This window comes from Lissotriton vulgaris, chromosome 11 (assembly GCF_964263255.1).
Source record: "Lissotriton vulgaris chromosome 11, aLisVul1.2, whole genome shotgun sequence".
Taxonomy (NCBI): Eukaryota; Metazoa; Chordata; class Amphibia; order Caudata; family Salamandridae; genus Lissotriton; species Lissotriton vulgaris.
In genome coordinates, this window is record NC_141699.1 from 1,068,844,305 (window position 1) to 1,068,862,461 (window position 18,157).

General features: G+C 44.2%; 1 protein-coding gene across 1 annotated transcript in view; it reads left to right on the plus strand.

Moving 5' to 3' along the window:
• The window catches only part of ECE2 (endothelin converting enzyme 2), a 248,765-nt gene that overhangs the window by 94,052 nt on the left and 136,556 nt on the right, over positions 1 to 18,157 (plus strand). The window contains exon 2 of the mRNA XM_086944454.1: positions 3,851 to 3,937. Within this exon, the coding sequence (XP_086800580.1) occupies positions 3,851 to 3,937 (87 nt within the window). The remainder of the gene's footprint in view (positions 1 to 3,850; positions 3,938 to 18,157) is intronic.

Consider the following 18,157-nt stretch of genomic DNA (forward strand, 5'->3'; position numbering starts at 1 on the left):
GATGTGAAGTACTTGAACCCAGAGAAATGTCAGAGAGATTGTAAGTTGTCTCCTGTCAGACACGAGTTACTCATATCTGAATATTTTTATGTGCACTTTGATGCTTGGAGTGGGGTCCCATTTATTAAATCAGGACTTTAAGTACCAGAATGCAAAGGAAACAAGCATTTGCAATGCAATAGGTCTCGCAATTGTTAAAGTTAGAGCTGTTGGTGTTGAAAATAATGTTTTTTACTTTTGTTTTTTTATTTGCAGTGGAGTTATTATATTTGCATAGCACTATTGCCGATAGTATAAAAACGCAAAAGTAAAAAAGATTGTCATTTTCAACGCCAACAGCTCTAACTTTAACAAATGTGAGAAATATTGCATTGGAAATGCAATGGGCCTCGCATTTGTTGAAGTTGGAGTTATTGGCAAATGCCAATGTTTCTTACCTAGCCATATTGCAGGGTGCAGTACCATATGTGGCCAAAAGAGGTCCCATGGGACCTCGTTTGGCCACATATGGTACTGTACCCTGCAGACGATATGGTAAATCCACCCTACCCATAATGCATTGCATGCAAACCAGTACCACAAGTTACAAGTACATTCAAATAGCCATGTCCATATATACAATTACTAGCTTTGAAATGTGACAAAAGAATTATTATATTAATTCCGGTTTACATTGTACTGTGTGAAGCTGATTAAGGGAAATCTATGGAAGGTCTCATATAAATGTGAGATGTGCTAGTGAGTAAAGTAACCACTGCCAGCCTTGCTTAGGACCAAGCGTGTGTCCTTCCTGAAGCCCTTTAAGAAAATAGTGCTCTGAGACTGTAATTAAACCTATGGAGTAACAACACATGTAACAGGAGGTGTCCTCATGGAAGGGTACAAGAATAGACAAGCCAGTACTAAGGAGGGACCTCTAAGCCTATTGACCAATGAAAAGCCACCATTTATAAAGGATGGTGACAGGAGCCAATTAAAAAGATGGGCAGAAAGTGGGCAGAGCTTTATGCCCATATCCTGAATAGAGCATGTCTAGCAGAGACAGCGCAAGCGCTGCCAAGGCGAGACCTAAAAACACAAATGGATAATCTACTTGCGCCTGGGAGGGGAGAACTTTAAAAGGTTAAAAAAAGTAGCATTTTCAGCCTTTCTTTGTGATATGATGTGCTTGTCTGGTTTATTTTATAATAGCCGGAAGCTAATGATAGGTATTCGCCATATTTAAAATTGATCCGTGTTCTGCCCAATTATGGTTGTACAGCTTTCTCTAAAATACCTACAAGGCTCGTTCAGAGTAGGGATACTTTATTAGTACTTTTTTTCTGTCCATCTCACATTTCATTTTTCCATATGTAAACCTCTCTCTGGTTGTAACATTTTTTTAATATTGAGTAATAATTAATGGGGCAGGTGGCATTTGGGCCAAAGTGGCTGCACAACATGTTTGTGAACATTTCCATCGGTATACCCACTGAGGTATAATTCGCTTTGAAGTGTTCAGTACTGTTCAGTTCCATATATTTAAGCCACAAATAACCCAGTTTTTGCTTTTTTTTAGTTGTTACATAGAAAATTTCTTCCCTCTTTGTTATCATTCCATGCCTACCTCAGTCTGGGTTCCAGCTTCCCTTTTCCTTACTGACATTCATAATTACTCACCAGAGGAAACTGTTGTGAACACAAAGCACACATTCGCTGGTTAAGAGTTTGACAATCTCACTTTCAGTTGCATAACATGGTGAGTTTTTGCCACAGTAGAAAGGAAAAGTGCCAACTTATATTTAATATTTTATTTGCTCTGTCTCAAAGTTTTTAATTAGCTCCTGTTTAAATTTCTCGGTAAACAGCAAGTCTACCATCCAATGAATAAATGTGATAGTAGGTGGGTTGTCTCTCAGAATATCGTCTACGGAAATATTGTCTGACATAAATAGCCATCTTAAATTTTGTTGGCCAAAATCTCTTCCCATTGGTTGTAGATTTCCTGTTATTAACCCTAATGAGGAGAGAGTTTTGTAAACAATATTTAAGACATAATATATATATTAGCTTTTTTGGTTCCGTACCCTGAGGTAAGATAGAGGAGAGTCCCTGATACATTTTGAAACACAATGACAAATTTCTTTCACGAAACAGGTTGTTATAGCCAGTGCTTTAAAGGGGCCGGTACTGTCCGGTACTGAGTACCGGCACTTTTTCATTTTGAAAGAGAGAGTACCAGCACTTCTCAAGAGAAATATAATACTTTTAATTGGAGATACCAGCACTTCTCAGAAACAAGCAGGGACTCTGGTACAGAGTGCCTTCACTTCTGTTTTTCCATTTCAAGCTCTGGTTATAGCCACTGCTTGGCAACAACTGATTTCTGTGAAAGTGCATGATTCACTAGGAGAGTCCCGTGTCGCTCTTTGTGCAGGCGCATCTTGTATACGTGGGAGCACGCCATCTTTGAGGGACCTTGGTGCAGCTGCGCCGTTGTACTGGTGGGCAGGGTTCCCCTTTTGGGTTTCCCCATTCAGGTGCATCCTTGCACAGGTGAGCGCTGCCCCTTTTATTAAGGTGACCAAAATAAAGCTATTTCCATGATTAAGTGAGCGAACCCCATCTGTTACAGTGACCCGAATGCAAGGATATCTGTGTGTGGGGCAGTGGGGGAAACAACCTTTACAACGCAACTTTTACAACGCACTACCATTACAACGAAACTTTTACTATGTAACATCCATTACAACGCATGGCATTACAACGCAACCATTACAACGCATGACACTACAACGCATACCACTACAATGCATGCCATTACAACGCAGTCGTTACAATGCATACCATTACAGCGCATACCATTACAACGCATAGTACCCTTACACTATCCAACACTTACCCTACTGTTGCACCCCCTGGATTTAAAATAGTAATTGTTACCCCTACACTATCCAACACTTACGCTACTGTTGCACCCCCTGAAGTTAGAATAGTAATTTTTACCCCTACACTATCCAACACTTACCCTACTGTTGCACACCCTGGATTTAAAATAGTAATTGTTACCCCTACACTATCCAACACTTACGCTACTGTTGCACCCCCTGAAGTTAGAATAGTAATTTTTACCCCTACACTATCCAACACTTACCCTACTGTTGCACACCCTGGAGTTAGAATAGTAAATTTTACCCCTACACTATTCAATATATGCTATGTAATGGTATGCGTTGTAATGGTATGCGTTGTAAAGGTAGTATGCCTTGTAATGGAATGCGTTGTAATGGTAGTTTTGTGAAATGCGTTGTAATGGCATGTGTTGTAATGGAATGCGTTGTAATGGATGTTGCGTTGTAAATGTTTCATTGTAATGGCATGCGTTGTAAAAGTATGCGTTGTAGTGACATACATCCGGAAGTGGGGTCCAGGGCTGGACTGGGAACCCACAGCAGCCCTGGCAATTTTGTCGGATCCATTCCCCGCACCCAGTAACAAAACCGGTCCCCACCGATCCAAAACCGGCCCGCCCTTCCAGCCTCCCGGGCAAATGCCCGATGCCCACTACGGCCCGTCCGGCCCTGGTGGTGTCCCCTTCCAGACTGAAAGAAATGCAGGTTTATATATGTGCAAGGGAACAGAAGCCTTCATTTAGGATCATCCAAATGCAGGTGGTTCCTTCTATAGGGGAGTGAAGCCCCTGGTAATGGTCACCCGAATGCAGGTATCTCAATGTACGGGGGGCGGAGCCCCACATTAGAAGTGCCGTGTTCAGGGCCAGCCTGGACGTCAGTGGTATGTTTGTAAATATACTGTGTCCATTTCCCTTGTGTGAAATGACCCCTTCTCACCATGGACCTTTCTTCCACAGATGTCTGACTACAAACACACCACTCTACAGGATGATGACACGGCCGACGGCACCAGGGACGGGGGCGCGTCACCCGACAGCGTGGAGGTAAGTCTGCTCTGAAGTTCAGTGGATGATGTTTTGTGGGATAATCTTGGGATGCAGATGGGCTGTGGAGGACCATGGTATTAATGGAGTAATATTTACACTCTTTGGAGGAGGATTTTGGACACAGAAAGCAACCCAAGACGTCATGTAATAGAGTGTGCCACCTTTTCTTGGGGCCCCAGAGCAGTCAGTGGTTGCTGGTAAGCAGTGCTTAATTTGTAAAAGAATGAGTGCCGGTGCAGAAAGCTCTATTGAGAAGCCTACGACCGGTGCAATTAAATATTGGTGCACCCTACCAAGGCTATAGTCTTTATTCCAGCTCGTGAATCTTTAATTCACTACCGAACACTCCCTGCACATTCATCTCACTCCTGCAGGATCCTGCTTCACTCTTTATGAAGTTTTTTCTGTCTTTCTCTTACTCCGTCTTTCTGCTTTGTGTGTTTCTCCCTCTCTTACTCTCAAGAAATGTCTGATGAGCAAAAATAAGTGCTGGTCCCCAAAAATAAGTGCCGGCTGACATGATAAAATACCTGGGGGGGGGCGGGTGTATGGTGCATGGGGGGGAGAGGGGGCCAGCAAGAAGCGCAGAGGGGTAGAGTGGGAAGCACGCGAGGAAGAGTGCGGCGGGGGGAAGGACACTGGGTTAATGATAAAAATAAAGACACTTACCTGGTGCTGCCGTCTGCCTCGTGCTCCTCTGCTGCACTTCCTGGAGTCTCTGGGAAAGCATCAGACTCCCATCCAATCCTGGCACTGCTCTCATATGAGAGCAGCACGGGGATTGGCCTGAGCGGGCTGAAAAGACGCTCCGCTCAGGTCGGGCAGTCTGTGGGGTTTCTCCAGCCCGGCTACTAAATACAGCCGGGCTGGAGAAACCTAAGTGGCCATGTGTGTCTGAGATGGCCGGCCAAACACACATGCGCACTTAAAAGTGCATGTAGCACTTCTCCTCCCCCCTTCCATGCCCCTGCCCGCCACTCCCGCACAAGCTGGCTCAGAGCCGGCAAATGAAAAATAAAACAATACTAAGACATCGTTTTATTTTTCACTTACTGGCTCTGAGCCAGTGGGGCGACGCTCCTCCGCCATTGTCGAGGAACCGCCCCTGCCGATGGCCCCTACCGGCAACCACAGGCTCAAATCAAGCTCTGTTGGGAAGTATCCTGGGTGGGTGATTTTGTTTACCAGGACTACAGTTTAATTGATATACAAATTATTCCTTTTAGGCACATTCAATAACATTCAATGTCACAGTCAGTAACATGTATAGCCACAGTCAGTAACATTAAAAAAATGCAATTTCCTGCCCGTCGGCAAACTGTGGGATTTTGGGTGTACTAGAATGTATAGATGAAACATAGTCACAGTCAATGGGGCAGGGGTGGCAGAGAAAAATAATACAACATAGCAACCATAGCAATATCTAGCCCTCATTTGTGTGGCCTTTGGATCTGGGCTCAACTCTGGGCAACACAGTGGGCTGAAGCCCCTGCTGCTGTATTTCCAGTTAAAAAAAATAAGAATAATCCTGGAAGCAGACCCCAGGTTCTCACCCAATTAAAGACGGTGTTAGAGTTTCAGGTGCCCTGTGCCTCTCTGCTCACTTCAATGATCCCTGGGTGTCTCATAGCCAATGACCAGACTGTACATTGTGTTTTAGAGACTTTTTTAGTTCCCATCTGGTCTTTCATCCAATGTTGATCTATTAGGGTCCCATACACTCAATGGGGTGCAGAAGTCTACGCCTTTGGGAGTCTCTCCACATGGGTCTCAATTAAGAATTCTTATTTAAATTGTGATCCCTGTGTAAACCTCTGTGCAGTGATCACAATTGCAAATGGTGCAATTTTTTTCACACCTTGTAATTACCAGCCACTTTTGGATTTTCCTCAATAAATGTAAGCAGGTTTAGCTTTCCAAGAAATCTTTCCTGGGACACGTGGCTTTTGGATGAAGGAAGCATCAAAATCTGTGCCCTCTGCACCATTTTTCAGGGTTTAACCTGTAACAGGTTCTATTAATAGCACCTGCTAAATTTTGACCCCCTTAGAATCAGATTTTAAGAGGTGTAATTAGTAATGCCTACGTCTCAGGGGAACTCGTAAAGCAGACCACAGGCTTTTATTCCTCTTGGTTTCCTCTGTCTCCACAGATGGTGCTACATTAAAGTCACTGCAGGCTGCTGCCTTTGTTCTTTACCACATATTACCAGAAGAGGGCGCTAGATTGCAACACACAAGGCCTTCTTTTTTTTTTTTTTTAAACCTTTATTTAACATTTGCACATATATACAAAACCGGGCCTACAACCCCCAGGGCTGGCCGCTAAGCAGTTCAACATATTATCACAGTCAGTTTCAAAGCAATTGTCCCTGGGGATCATAGTAGCTCAGATTACCAAATACAGTGGTTGGGAGTGCAGTTCGATGCGAAACAGGATAGGAGGTTTTCATTTTCGATATAAAATAGAAAGGATCAGGTATCATATAGTGTCTCGGACCATGGGAATGGGGGCGAACAGGAAAACGATGCGTCCATACCAAAGTCGCTACCCTAGCAATCAACGGCGTTTAAACATGCAACATCAGGATAAACAGCACATCATCAATATCCACACCGTCCTTGTTGTCCGCCCCCCAGCACCCAGGCCCCGGAGAGGTCTAGGCACAGGTATAGAGATGAGATTGCAAAAAGAGCCGAACCCACTACACTAACCCGGAAAAAAAGGAAAGAAAGGCAAGAGAAGAGAAGAAGAAAAAGAGGCCATAGAACAAAGACAAAAACGAAACAGGCACACTCCAGTCTGGCAAATCCGACACAATAGGGGCAAACATTGTTTCCACCGCCGGGTCTAAATACACCTCCGAAGCATCCATTACAAAGTGGGCTGGCTGCCGGGTCGCAAGCGTCGAGTCAGGGTCTGGTCTCGAGCCTGTGACTTCATCCATTGCAGACAACAAGGCATGAGTCCGAGCTTTGATAGTGCCCTGAAGCGCCATAAGTGCCTCCATCACCGTTAACAAAGACGGGCCAGATCGAACCCGCTCCTTTAAACTTATTCTGTCCGCAGGCATGGTGACCCCAACGGAGAGGCGCCTTCTCCGGGGCAAAGTGAAACGGAGCAGGAATAAGCTAGGAGGGAACGGCGGTCAGCAAGCAGTGGTACGCGGCGAGGCGCTGATCCGGGGGGCTCGAGGTTATGGATGCCGGAACCCCGGTCGGGGACCCTCACAAGACAGTACCTTGCGTCACTCGTCGCCTCACACGCTACAGGGCACCAGGCAGCTGATGGTAGCAAAACAATCGGGAAAACGTTCGAGTGGACCGGAGACCGGGCCCAACCGCATGCAGCAGCCCGTTGTTGTTCAGCTTGGACCCGGCAGGGCCAGCACTTGAGGTCCCGGCCTCCCCGGCAGGTTAGGCCTCAGTACGTTCTTCGACGCATCTTCGCTCCACGACGGCGGAAAAACTCCGGGATTGCACCACTGGAGTGTGGGACGGATCACCCACACGGATCCGGTTCAGGAAAGCAGGATTATCAGCAGGATAGTGAAGCGTAGGACGGAGGTCAGCGGAGCCGGGGGACTAAGCGGCCATCTTAGTTGGTGTCGTAGCTCCTCCCCCCCACACAAGGCCTTCTTGATAGGAGAAAAAGAGGGCCCAAACTGCAAGATGTAACTTCTGCTCTGGTTACAAAAATGATTCAACTGGAACTGAGTGTGTCAATCTGTTTTATGGTTGACATTTAATGAAAGTTAGTATTCTAAAAGGGCGGAGAAAGACATAATCCAACCATGACACAACCTCAAAAGCAACACAAAGCTGCTGTGATGCAGTTAACACTAGCAAGACCAAAAAGAGCCCAAGGAGAGTCTATGATGTGCACCCGGTCTCATCCTGAATCCAGTAAAGTCTTCATGCGCGTGGAAAAGATGGAGGGAAGCAAATGCCATTTATTACATTGCCTAACCATAGTACCTATCTATCTATCTATCTATCTATCTATCTATCTATCTATCTATCTATCTATCTATCTATCTATCTATCTATCTATCTATCTATCTATCTATCTATCTATCTATCTATCTATCTATCTATCTATCTATCTATCTATCTATCTATCTATCTATCTATCTATCTATCTATCTATCTATCTATCTATCTATCTATCTATCTATCTATCTATCTATCTATCTATCTATCTATCTATCTATCTATCTATCTATCTATCTATCTATCTATCTATCCATCTATCCATCCATCCATCCATCCATCCATTAGTAAAATGGCCCAGAATTTGTGATCTCAGGAAATCAACTGAAAAACAGTGATTTGTCCAGTAATTTCAACTGAGCACTAATACTACATATGCTGTGCTTAATTTGTAAAAAAAACATAAGTGCCAGGGCCGAAAGATTTGACTACTGGCTACTGCAGCTGGCACCACCCACTATCCTCTACCAGTGGCGCCAACCGTGAGTACAAACAGTGAGTACCAATTCACGCCTCACAAATTGATAAAAAGGCACTGGAATGTGCTGGTATTATTGATTTTTTTAATGAAGGTCTATTGAAATTTTAAACATTCTTCTTATGTTCTTGGCTCAAATATTGGCAGACAGCGCCACCGTGTGGTGAGCTTTCATAAACGAGTGGCAGTATTAAGAATTAAGTACCGGTGCCTAGCACTGGTAAACACTGGCACAAATTAGGCACTATGTACATGAAAACTGCCACACCCAGTATTTTGATTTCCAGCTGTGTTACTTCCACATCAGGAGTCCTGTTAGTGTCATAGTGATGGTGGTTGTCTCTCACCACAATTGCTTTATTACAAAGTGCTGGATTTGCACTTTTGAAGCTCCCACACATACACACATATGAACATACATGAGACATGGATATTATGCAATGTTGGGAACTGGAAAGGTATAACCACTAAGGCTGCACCAGTGAGCTAGTGCGGAGAATCTAGATTAACCGTAGCATTCTAGCTCCGCCTGTGTGACTTGTCGCTACACTTTAACGCAATAATCCGATATCGCATTAAAAGTACAATCGAGCCCCACTGCTATGTTGCACTTTATAAAGTTGTAGGGTACTCATGTAAAATGAGCTTACTTGATTATACAATTAAAATGTACAATATCCTTTTTATATCCGAGAATGAAACAATTACCAGTATTTTTCAGGGTGTTGGTACAAAACAAATTCCAGACACATCGAACAGCGTGAATAATTACGCAAATAACAGAGCAGTTATGCTAATAAGAGTGTGAAGTGTTTATAAATACATGCAGCCAAGTACAACAACTAAAGCATGCAGATTAGTAGTCGCTGAAAGAATGTAAAACAGATAAATGAACCTGTAAACTGGTGCAATTAGGGGTTTGTTAAAAAGTTGCCTAGCAATGGCAAATCACAAACAAGCACTGGTAAACCCAAAAGGTCTGGCCTTGCAAGCTGCATCATGGTTATTCTTTGTTTTTTTGCAAGCCTAGGACACAAAAATGAAAAATAAAAAAAAATTAAAACCTAAACGTGACTGCCAGATGCTTGTACTAAAAATATTTATTTAAAAAACTTTCACTGGTGTGGCTGTTTTACGAGTGATTTAAAAAAATATACAAAAACAAGTCTCTTCAAACCAGCTTTGTTACTGAAGAGGAAGGAACTATTTTAGTTTGATGTCAAAAACGCGCTCAGTCTTTGAGCAGTCGCTTAAGACGAATGGAGTGATTGAGTAAGGTGGGCTGACTCTTTGCGCGTACTGTCTGCTGTGGTGGGTGGGAGCCTATTGTTAGTGACAATTTATTAGATCAATGGATGAAGCAGTCTGACGAAAAGCCCCATTAAGTAGGTAAATTATGTATGTTTTTTCAAAAGTTGAAGAAGTTGAGACAGCTAAAGCAACATTTTGTATGTGTGTGCGACATGCATGCGTGTGCCTACAAAATGACGCAGGCACATTTTTTCTTTTTAGTTACCAATCCGAGTTGGTCTGGTAGCTAAAAATAAAATAAAATAAAAATGTGCAAAGCTTTTTTTTTAAAGTAAACAGGAGGGGGTGAAATGACAGCCAAAAAGGTGGTGGTAAAGATGCAATGCTTCATGGAAGTGACAACCACAAGATTGACATTCTGGGACATGAATAAGAAGCAGGCATATAAGAGTGATGAGAATGCCAACCAATCACAGGCAGTGGGCAGGGTCCAAGCCCCCCTTTGTTCTTCGTAAGTCACAATATCTCTCACACCAGACAGTGCAGGCGCTATGTAGTAAACAAGACCTAATATGCAATGTAGAAATATGTATGCAAATGAGTAAGAGAAAGCAGCGTTCCCTATGAAACATCCCAGAAAAAGTTCCCTATGAATAATCACTTACAAGAAGATGACATGTAGATAAAAGAAACATGTAAGTTTGCATTTAACACCCTCACCTGCTTGTCAAGCGTCACCCTCACCTTTGAAAATACAACAGAGAGGTGTGTCGCGGTGAGAGGATTCGGTCAAGGTTCTGTTGATGAAACAATAGAAGGTGCACACACTGACACGCAGAATGCACAGACACACCAGTGCTACCTTCTGTACCACCGACAGGTGATAAATCAGAGAACTAGGACACTCATGCCAGTATTAAAAGGAGAAATATTGCAACAAAAATATTCCATACTTGTGAAAAGAAAAGGCTAGAAATCAAGTAAATCATACAAACTGGTCATTGTATTTACTGTTTATTAGAACATTGGAATGTTGGGAGCTCCATTGAAAACAATAGAGGGCTCTGGGCTTATAATGGCTGGTTTAAGCCTGGAGCTCCAACATTCCAATGTTTCTTTGTTCACAGCTCTGACTGTGAACCAAGGCTTCAGGGACCCTGAGGGGATTCCAATCCCCTCACGCTCCCATAAGTCTTTGTTTTTTTGTTAGAACATTCTGCCAATAGAGGGCAGAATGTTCTAATAGCCTTATAGCCCTTCGTAGATGGGCTATACCAGCTATTAAAGTCCATCTCCCTTGTTAAAGTCCCTCGCCTTCGGCACGGGCCTTTAACGCTGGAGAGGGCCTTTAATAGCTGGTATAGTGCTCTACAGCGGGCTATAAGGCTATAGTGTAGTAAAAGGGAAATTATTGCAAAATATCCCATATGTTTTAAAAGAAAAGGCTGGAAATTTAGTATAGCCATATAGCCCGCCGTAGAGGGCTATACCGGCTATTAAAGGCCCTCTCCAGCATTAAAGGCCCGAGCCGAAGGTGAGGACCTTTAACAAGGGAGAGGGACAGCTACGAAGGGCTATAAGACTATTAGAACATTCTGCCACTAGAGGGCAGAATGTTCTAACAAAAAAAAAAAAAGCCTTTTGGAAGCGTGAGGGGATTGGAATCCCTCAGGTTCCCTGAAGCCTTTGTTCACAGCCAGAGCTGTGAACAAAGAAACATTGGAATGTTGAAGCTCCAGGCTTATACCAGCCATTATAAGCCCGGAGCACTCCATTGTTTTCAATGGAGCTCCAAACAGTCCAATATTCTAATAAGTCATAAAACCTGTTAGTATATTGATTGCATTTGTATAATTTGTCTTTTCTAAACAATAAGAGGAAACTTAACTTCTTTGATCGAGGAATGCCACATGTGAGGAATGGTGGAGATTCGTTCATGCTTTTGGTAACTTGCTCTCTACAACCACTTGGCTATAAGCTATTGACCCTGCAGGTACTTTTTATTTGTTTGGAGTCTTTTTAGCTCAAACTTCGGCTAAGGACATTAAAATACTCTACATGCGCACTAGATTATATTATGCATTTTTTTACGCACTTAGAGCCAGATGTACTTAGACTAGGCTAAGCTATTTCCAAATAGTGATTTCATCTATTTCGCTATTTGGTATGTAGGAAATATTTTTGTTTCATACTTGTGATTCCCAGTGGGTCGCAAATCGACCTACCTCATGAATATTAATGAGGTAGGTCGCAGTTTGGGACTTATTAGGAATCGCAGCCATCACATGGATTGTGGTCTGCTGAGGTCAGCAGACCTCCATGTCTGTGACTGCGTTTTAATAAAAGTTTTTTTTGTTGGAATGCAACCAGTTTTCCTTAAAGGAAAATAGGATGTGTTTTAACAATGAAAAATGAAACTTTTTGTTTCATTTTTTTAAGAGCAGGCAGTGGTCCGTGGGACCACTGCCTGCTCATAAAAAATCTTTTCTCAATATTCACAAACGGGAACTGGTCCCCTGTGGACCACTTCGGATTTGCAAAAGCATTACCACCAACTTTGAGGTGGTGGTAAAATGCAAATCTTTTGGGACCACATTTCAGTCACAAAGCAATCCTACATGCAAATGAGATTTGGTATTTGGAAGGGACGCCCTAAATACGCCCCTTTCAAATACTGAATCCCAAAACCCAAATTGTGAGTCTATAACAAGTTACCAAATCACAATTTGGGCTTTGTACATACCCAAAAGCAATTTTCCAGTAACAAACGGCTGATTTGTTTGCTACTGGAGAATTGCTTCGTACATATGTCCCATTGAGATTAAGCGATTTCTCCCAAAATCACAGGATATCGGAGGCTGGGACTCAACCCCGGCTCCCCAGTTGGCAGCTGTGGGCAGTAGACCAGATTTGACCCCCACATTTAGATGTCAGATAGAGCTAGCCATTGTAGAAGCAGTTTTCCCTGACTGTCTTGCTGCCAGAGGTCGAAGTGGGTGGGAGTTGTGGGGCACGACATGCCTATGCTTAATTCATTTAACAAAACCCAGTTCCCCAATTCTTTTTTAAAAGACAACTGTCCCTGGGTGGTTAAATCCTATTGTTGAGATGCCTCATCTGAAGAGGAAGTGAGGCAGTCTCCTGTGCTGTGAAGCTGAGGGAGGAAGAGACAGCCATACAAGAAACAAGCCTCCTTGCCAGGGTAGCTGCTGCCTGAAAGAAATGTAAATGTGTACAATTGGTTAATCCACAAATGTTAAAGGCTGTTTGAAAGCCGGGATTGTGTTTAACTTGAAGCTTTGTGATGACGAAGATTTATTCTTTTTTAGAGGTACAGTAAGTGTGTTACCAGCTGAGGAGTATAATGTGTGTTTTGAAGGAATTTGTAATGAGGTAATTTACCCAGTGCTTAATTTGAGCCTGTGGGTTCCAAAAAGCACGTAATTGGCAGCACCGGCACTTATGCCAGTCTGCCACATGGTGGCGCTGTTTGTCTAAATTAGAGATGAACACAACAACAGTTGTTTATTAATTCAATATACATTGACTAATACTTGCTGCCCAAGCCATTCTTATAGTTTTGGGGGCCTGGAATAATCTGATTTGTCACACTGGTAGGATATGATGCTTAGTAGTTGTGTTGGCGGTGCTAGCAGGGGCAATGGGTGGCGCAAGTTGCAGCGGCCTCCGTACGGGGGCCCTGGAACTTATTCTTTTATAAATTAAGCACTGAATTTTACCTCCTCCTTTTGCGAGCAATTCTGATTTCAGTCCGTTGAGTTCTAGACCGTAAGAGACGACTTCTCAGTATCCAGAGACACTCAGCACTCCAGTAGCGGCTCCTTCCGAGGAGGCGAGCATCCCTCGTTTGGGACAGAGCCAAGCAGTGACTTCAACACATTGTGATAAAATAGCAAGATGAGAACCAGCCCCCTCAGTTTAGCCTGAGCAGGCAGCTGTGTTTCCCTGCTCCAGAGACAATGTTATAAACACTTTGCCTATACATGCATCTCTGAGCCAGGTGCCTAGAATGACTGCCAGGCTGCCAGCAGCGCCTTACTGTAGGGGCAGGAGGAGTCTGGCAGAGCATTTACTGCCCTTAGCCCTGCTCCAGTGCAGAGCTAGTTAGCCCTGTCCCAGTGGATGGATTTATTTATAGAAATATCCATTGCATGGTCCTGTTTAAAGTCTTCCCGCAGTTCAAGGCTCTGTTAAAAATCCTGTCTCAGCACATAACTTAGCTTGCCACAGAAACTTGTAATTGTATTTATATAGCGCTTTTTATCCTTGAAGATATGTTGCAGCACTTTACACCGAGTAGCATGTTACTGTGGAAACCCCAAGTTACTAGTTAATCCATTGGCAGTCTTAATTTGTAAAAAAAACATAAGTGAGGCCTCGTCTGCCTGTGCAGACAATTTCCACTGTTAGTTCAGCTAATTATTGTGAAAACACAACTCCTAACCATCTCACTCCTACATGTGTGACTGTTCTGATTATTACAGAGCACCAAGCTAAAAGAATGGCTGTGGCGGCATGTATTAGTCAGTTTTAATACAAATTTAATTCATAAACATTTATTGTTGGTTTTGTCTCTAAATTAGACAAACAGCGCCACCAGGTGGCAGATTGTCATAATTGCCGGTTTAGACAATCAACTGCGGTTGCCAAGCACCAGAAACCACAGGTTCAAACTAAGCACTGTTCATTGGTGTTTGGGTATTGCTAGATAATATTGTGCTCTCAAGGGAATCATTCCATGCATTTACTCCAATTACTTTGTGGGAGGTTAAATTAATAGTGAGGCTATGTGAGTGGATACAAATGGTTGGGATGAATAGAAAGGGTGGAGGATTTTAGATACTGTTAGGTGGCAGACACAGTTTCAAAGAAGGAGAGTTTGTCATCTATGAAATAGGGTGTGGGCAAGTCGCAAAAATATAAAAAGAGAGAATAGGACAGTCATGCTAAGACAGTCATGCTACTTAGAGCAAAGTGGACTCAGAAAGGAGGGTGGACGTTAAGGAGTGAGTCGTTCGAAGGAAAGCAATAAGAGAGAACAGTCAAACGTTTTTTGACAAGGTCTAGTTTACGTGCTGGGTTTTAAGAATATAGTGGGAGGAGGCTGCTTGAAATAGTATACAATCCAAGCATGTTAAACTGTAGAAAGAAACAACATTATTTGCATGTGAAATATGCCATATTTGGGACTTTCTGATGAAGTAATAGCATAATTGAAACACCTAACCCTGCAATAAAAGGTGTTTGACAGTATTCTTTTTTTTAAATGAAGAAAGATGACATGCCAAAGTAATAGAACTCTATTGAGCATTCATCATGGGCACAAAGAAAAGGTTCCAATAACAGGAGCCAAGCCCCCCCCCCCAAAGAAAATATACTCCTCAAACCTCAGTAAAATGTGGCAATACAAGGCCTTTCAGAAATCAATGTCAGGATACTAGGAGCTGATGTGCCTGGCTACATGAACACTGAACAAAGAAAGACCTCTAGATAATTACTTTTCAAAGTCAGTAGGTGCCTCATCAACAAGCATCGGCATTACCAAAAGGTCTCGCCTTGTACACCTACTTTCTATATCAAAGCTTTTTACTGATGCTAAGCAGCATCGAAATAAAAAGAAGAAAAAAACATGAAGGCACGGCTGCTGTTGCCGGTCCTGCCATTCTGTTGGTGTGCGCATGCTCTATGACGCATGTGCGCTCATGCATCACTCCGCATGCGCGTGCTTATGGAATGACGTGGGTGCCATTTTCTTTGGTTTTCCTGACTAATCTAAGATGACAGACTCCATTTAGATCAGTAAATTGCACAAAAAAAATAAGACTCTTTAAATGAGAAAAAGCACGTTTCTTGCAGTGGAATCAGTACATTGCAGCTGCCAGGCCCTCCACAAAATGTCTCAGGTGGGGGGTGATGTAGTCTCGGCGCGGGACGTCTAGGATCAGGCGTGCGGAGGCGTTCTGGATTCTTTGGAGTCTGTTGATATGTTTGGACAGGGCTTCGGCGTAGAGGGTGTTTCCGTAGTCGAGTCGGCCGCTGACGAGGGTGTGGGTGACGGTTTTCCGTGTGTCCATCGGGATCCACCTGTAGATCTCGCGGAGCATGCGAAGGGTGTGGAAGCAGGAGGAGGAGACTACGTTGACTTGGTTGGACATGCTGAGCTTGGAATCGAGGATGACCCCTAGGTTGCGTGCGTGGTTTGTAGGTGCCGGGGGGTTCCCAGTGATGTTGGCCACCAGGAGTCGTCCCATACGGAGGGGTTGGTCCCAAGGATGAGGATCTCCGTCTTGTCCGCGTTCAGTTTCAGCCTGCTTGCCTCCATCCAATCGGCGACGGCTTTCATACCCCGGTGCAAGTTGGATTTGGCGATGAGGGGGTCCTTGGTGAGGGAGAGGATCAGCTGGGTGTCGTCGGCGTAGGAGATTATGTTGAGGTAGTGTAGTCTGGCGATGCGGGCGAGGGGAGCCATGTAGACGTTGAACAGCGTCGAGCTGAGTGGGAGGGGTCCAGGATGCTGTTGTTTTCTAGGTAGCGGGTGAGCTGGGTGTTGATGATCTTTTCGATGACTTTCGCTGGGAATGGAAGCAGGGAGATTGGCCGGAAGTTCTTGAGGTCGCTCGGGTCCGCCTTGGGTTTCTTTAGTAGGATGTTGATCTCAGCGCGTTTCCAGCTCTCGGGGAAGGTAGCGGGTCTGAAGGAGAGGTTGATGATGTTGCGTAGCTGGGGTGTGAAGAGGCTGTCAGCTTTGTTGGTGATGTGGTGAGGTAGGGGGTCGGACGGGGAGCCTGAGTGGATGGTCCTCATGGTCTTGATTATGTCTTCGGTGCTCACGTTGGTCCATGTGGTCAGAGGGTCGTGGTGGGTGGGGTTTGGGTGTTCGACACGGCGAGGTCCGTGGGGTGCCGCCGGGGGTTGAAGCTGTTGTGGATGTCTGTGATCTTGCGGTGGAAGAAGGCGGGGAAGGCGTCGCACAGGGCTTGCGACGGCGGCTTGTCGTTGGTGCAGGAGCTGGGGTTGGAGAGTTCTTTCACCAACAAATAAACACAAGCAAGGCAAACGCAAAGGCTGGACACCAGGCCCAGGTGGCCACCCTCAGTCCCACCACCAAAAATACACATTAATGTGCTACATCCCAACGCGACAGCTTGGTGAAAATCCTGACCAACCTTTACAGCTAAAGACCTACATGGACACTGATCTGAAAAAGAATGTGAAGGATGGAGTTTACCAAGCCTCAGTGGTAGGAAGTGTTCACCCCTAGAACACAGGACAGTGAGTTGGGGTGTGCAACGATGTGAGTTGGAGCCATTTGTCCTTGAAACACAGGCAGCTAGTCAGGAAACTTAAGGTGGATCACAATGCGAGAAAGTGCAGGTAGCGGAAGAGTGTTCATCAAGGTGCCATGCTTTTCCGTTGCATTCTCACATGCTTATAGTTCGTTTAATGTGTTTACTTTTCACTGCCAGACCATTTTTTTATGTACGTATACTTTCGAAATATCATTAAAGTTGTGTGTCCATCTATATTGTAACACCCAAAAGCTCCCTTGAGATGGGATTTTTAACTATTCCCATCTTTGTAGTCACACCTAAAGGCTCACTTGAGATGGGATTTAAATATTCATCCACAGCGACCCAGAAAGTCAAGGATTCTTGTGGTGCCAACTTTCCATCACAGACCAAGTACCCATGCCTCCCGTGCGTGAGGCAGACTTGCGATCTCATGTTTGATACTGCTTGGTTGTACTATGACCGCAAGGTTCAGGAAAAAGCCTGACACTCCTTGTCTCCTTCCAATCACCAGTGACTATGAAAGAACTTGCAGATTGTAGCAAGAAAATCTATAAACAAATCGGTGCTTAATTTGAGCTGGTGGCTTCCGGTGCTTGGCACGGGCACTTATACGTCAACGCCGGCCCTTATAGAGCGAACTCGACCCACTGGTATTGGAGCGCTTTTCATGAGCACACATTCATTTTTGGTAGACACAGGGAGATTAAGTGATTTGCCCAGAATCACAGGATGTTGAGCATACGCCGAGACTCGAACATGGTTCTCCAGCTCCAAAGTTGGCCGCTCTGGCCATTGCGCCACACCTTCTCCCCACTTGTAGGCATTCTGTAGTCGTTGGTTCTGTTATAGGTGGTGCTAATAGGAGCAATAGGCTGGTGCAAGCTGCCTCCTGACGAGAGTCCCTGCATTTATTTTTTTCACAAATTAACCACTGAAACAAATATATTAAAATAGGCCATATTGGAAATCGATACTGCTCTGGGATTGTGCCGTTTAGTTACTGAGGCACCTCGGCCCAAGATACTTTCCTTTCTACCAACACTAGAAATTTGTCCGGGAGGCTGTTGTGCATCGTGGCTAAAGTTAAAAACCCAAAAACAAAAGTCTTTGATTTGACTGTCTGCATCATTTTGCAGGCACGTGCACCACACATGTGTGCGCCTACAAAAGGACACAGGCGCAT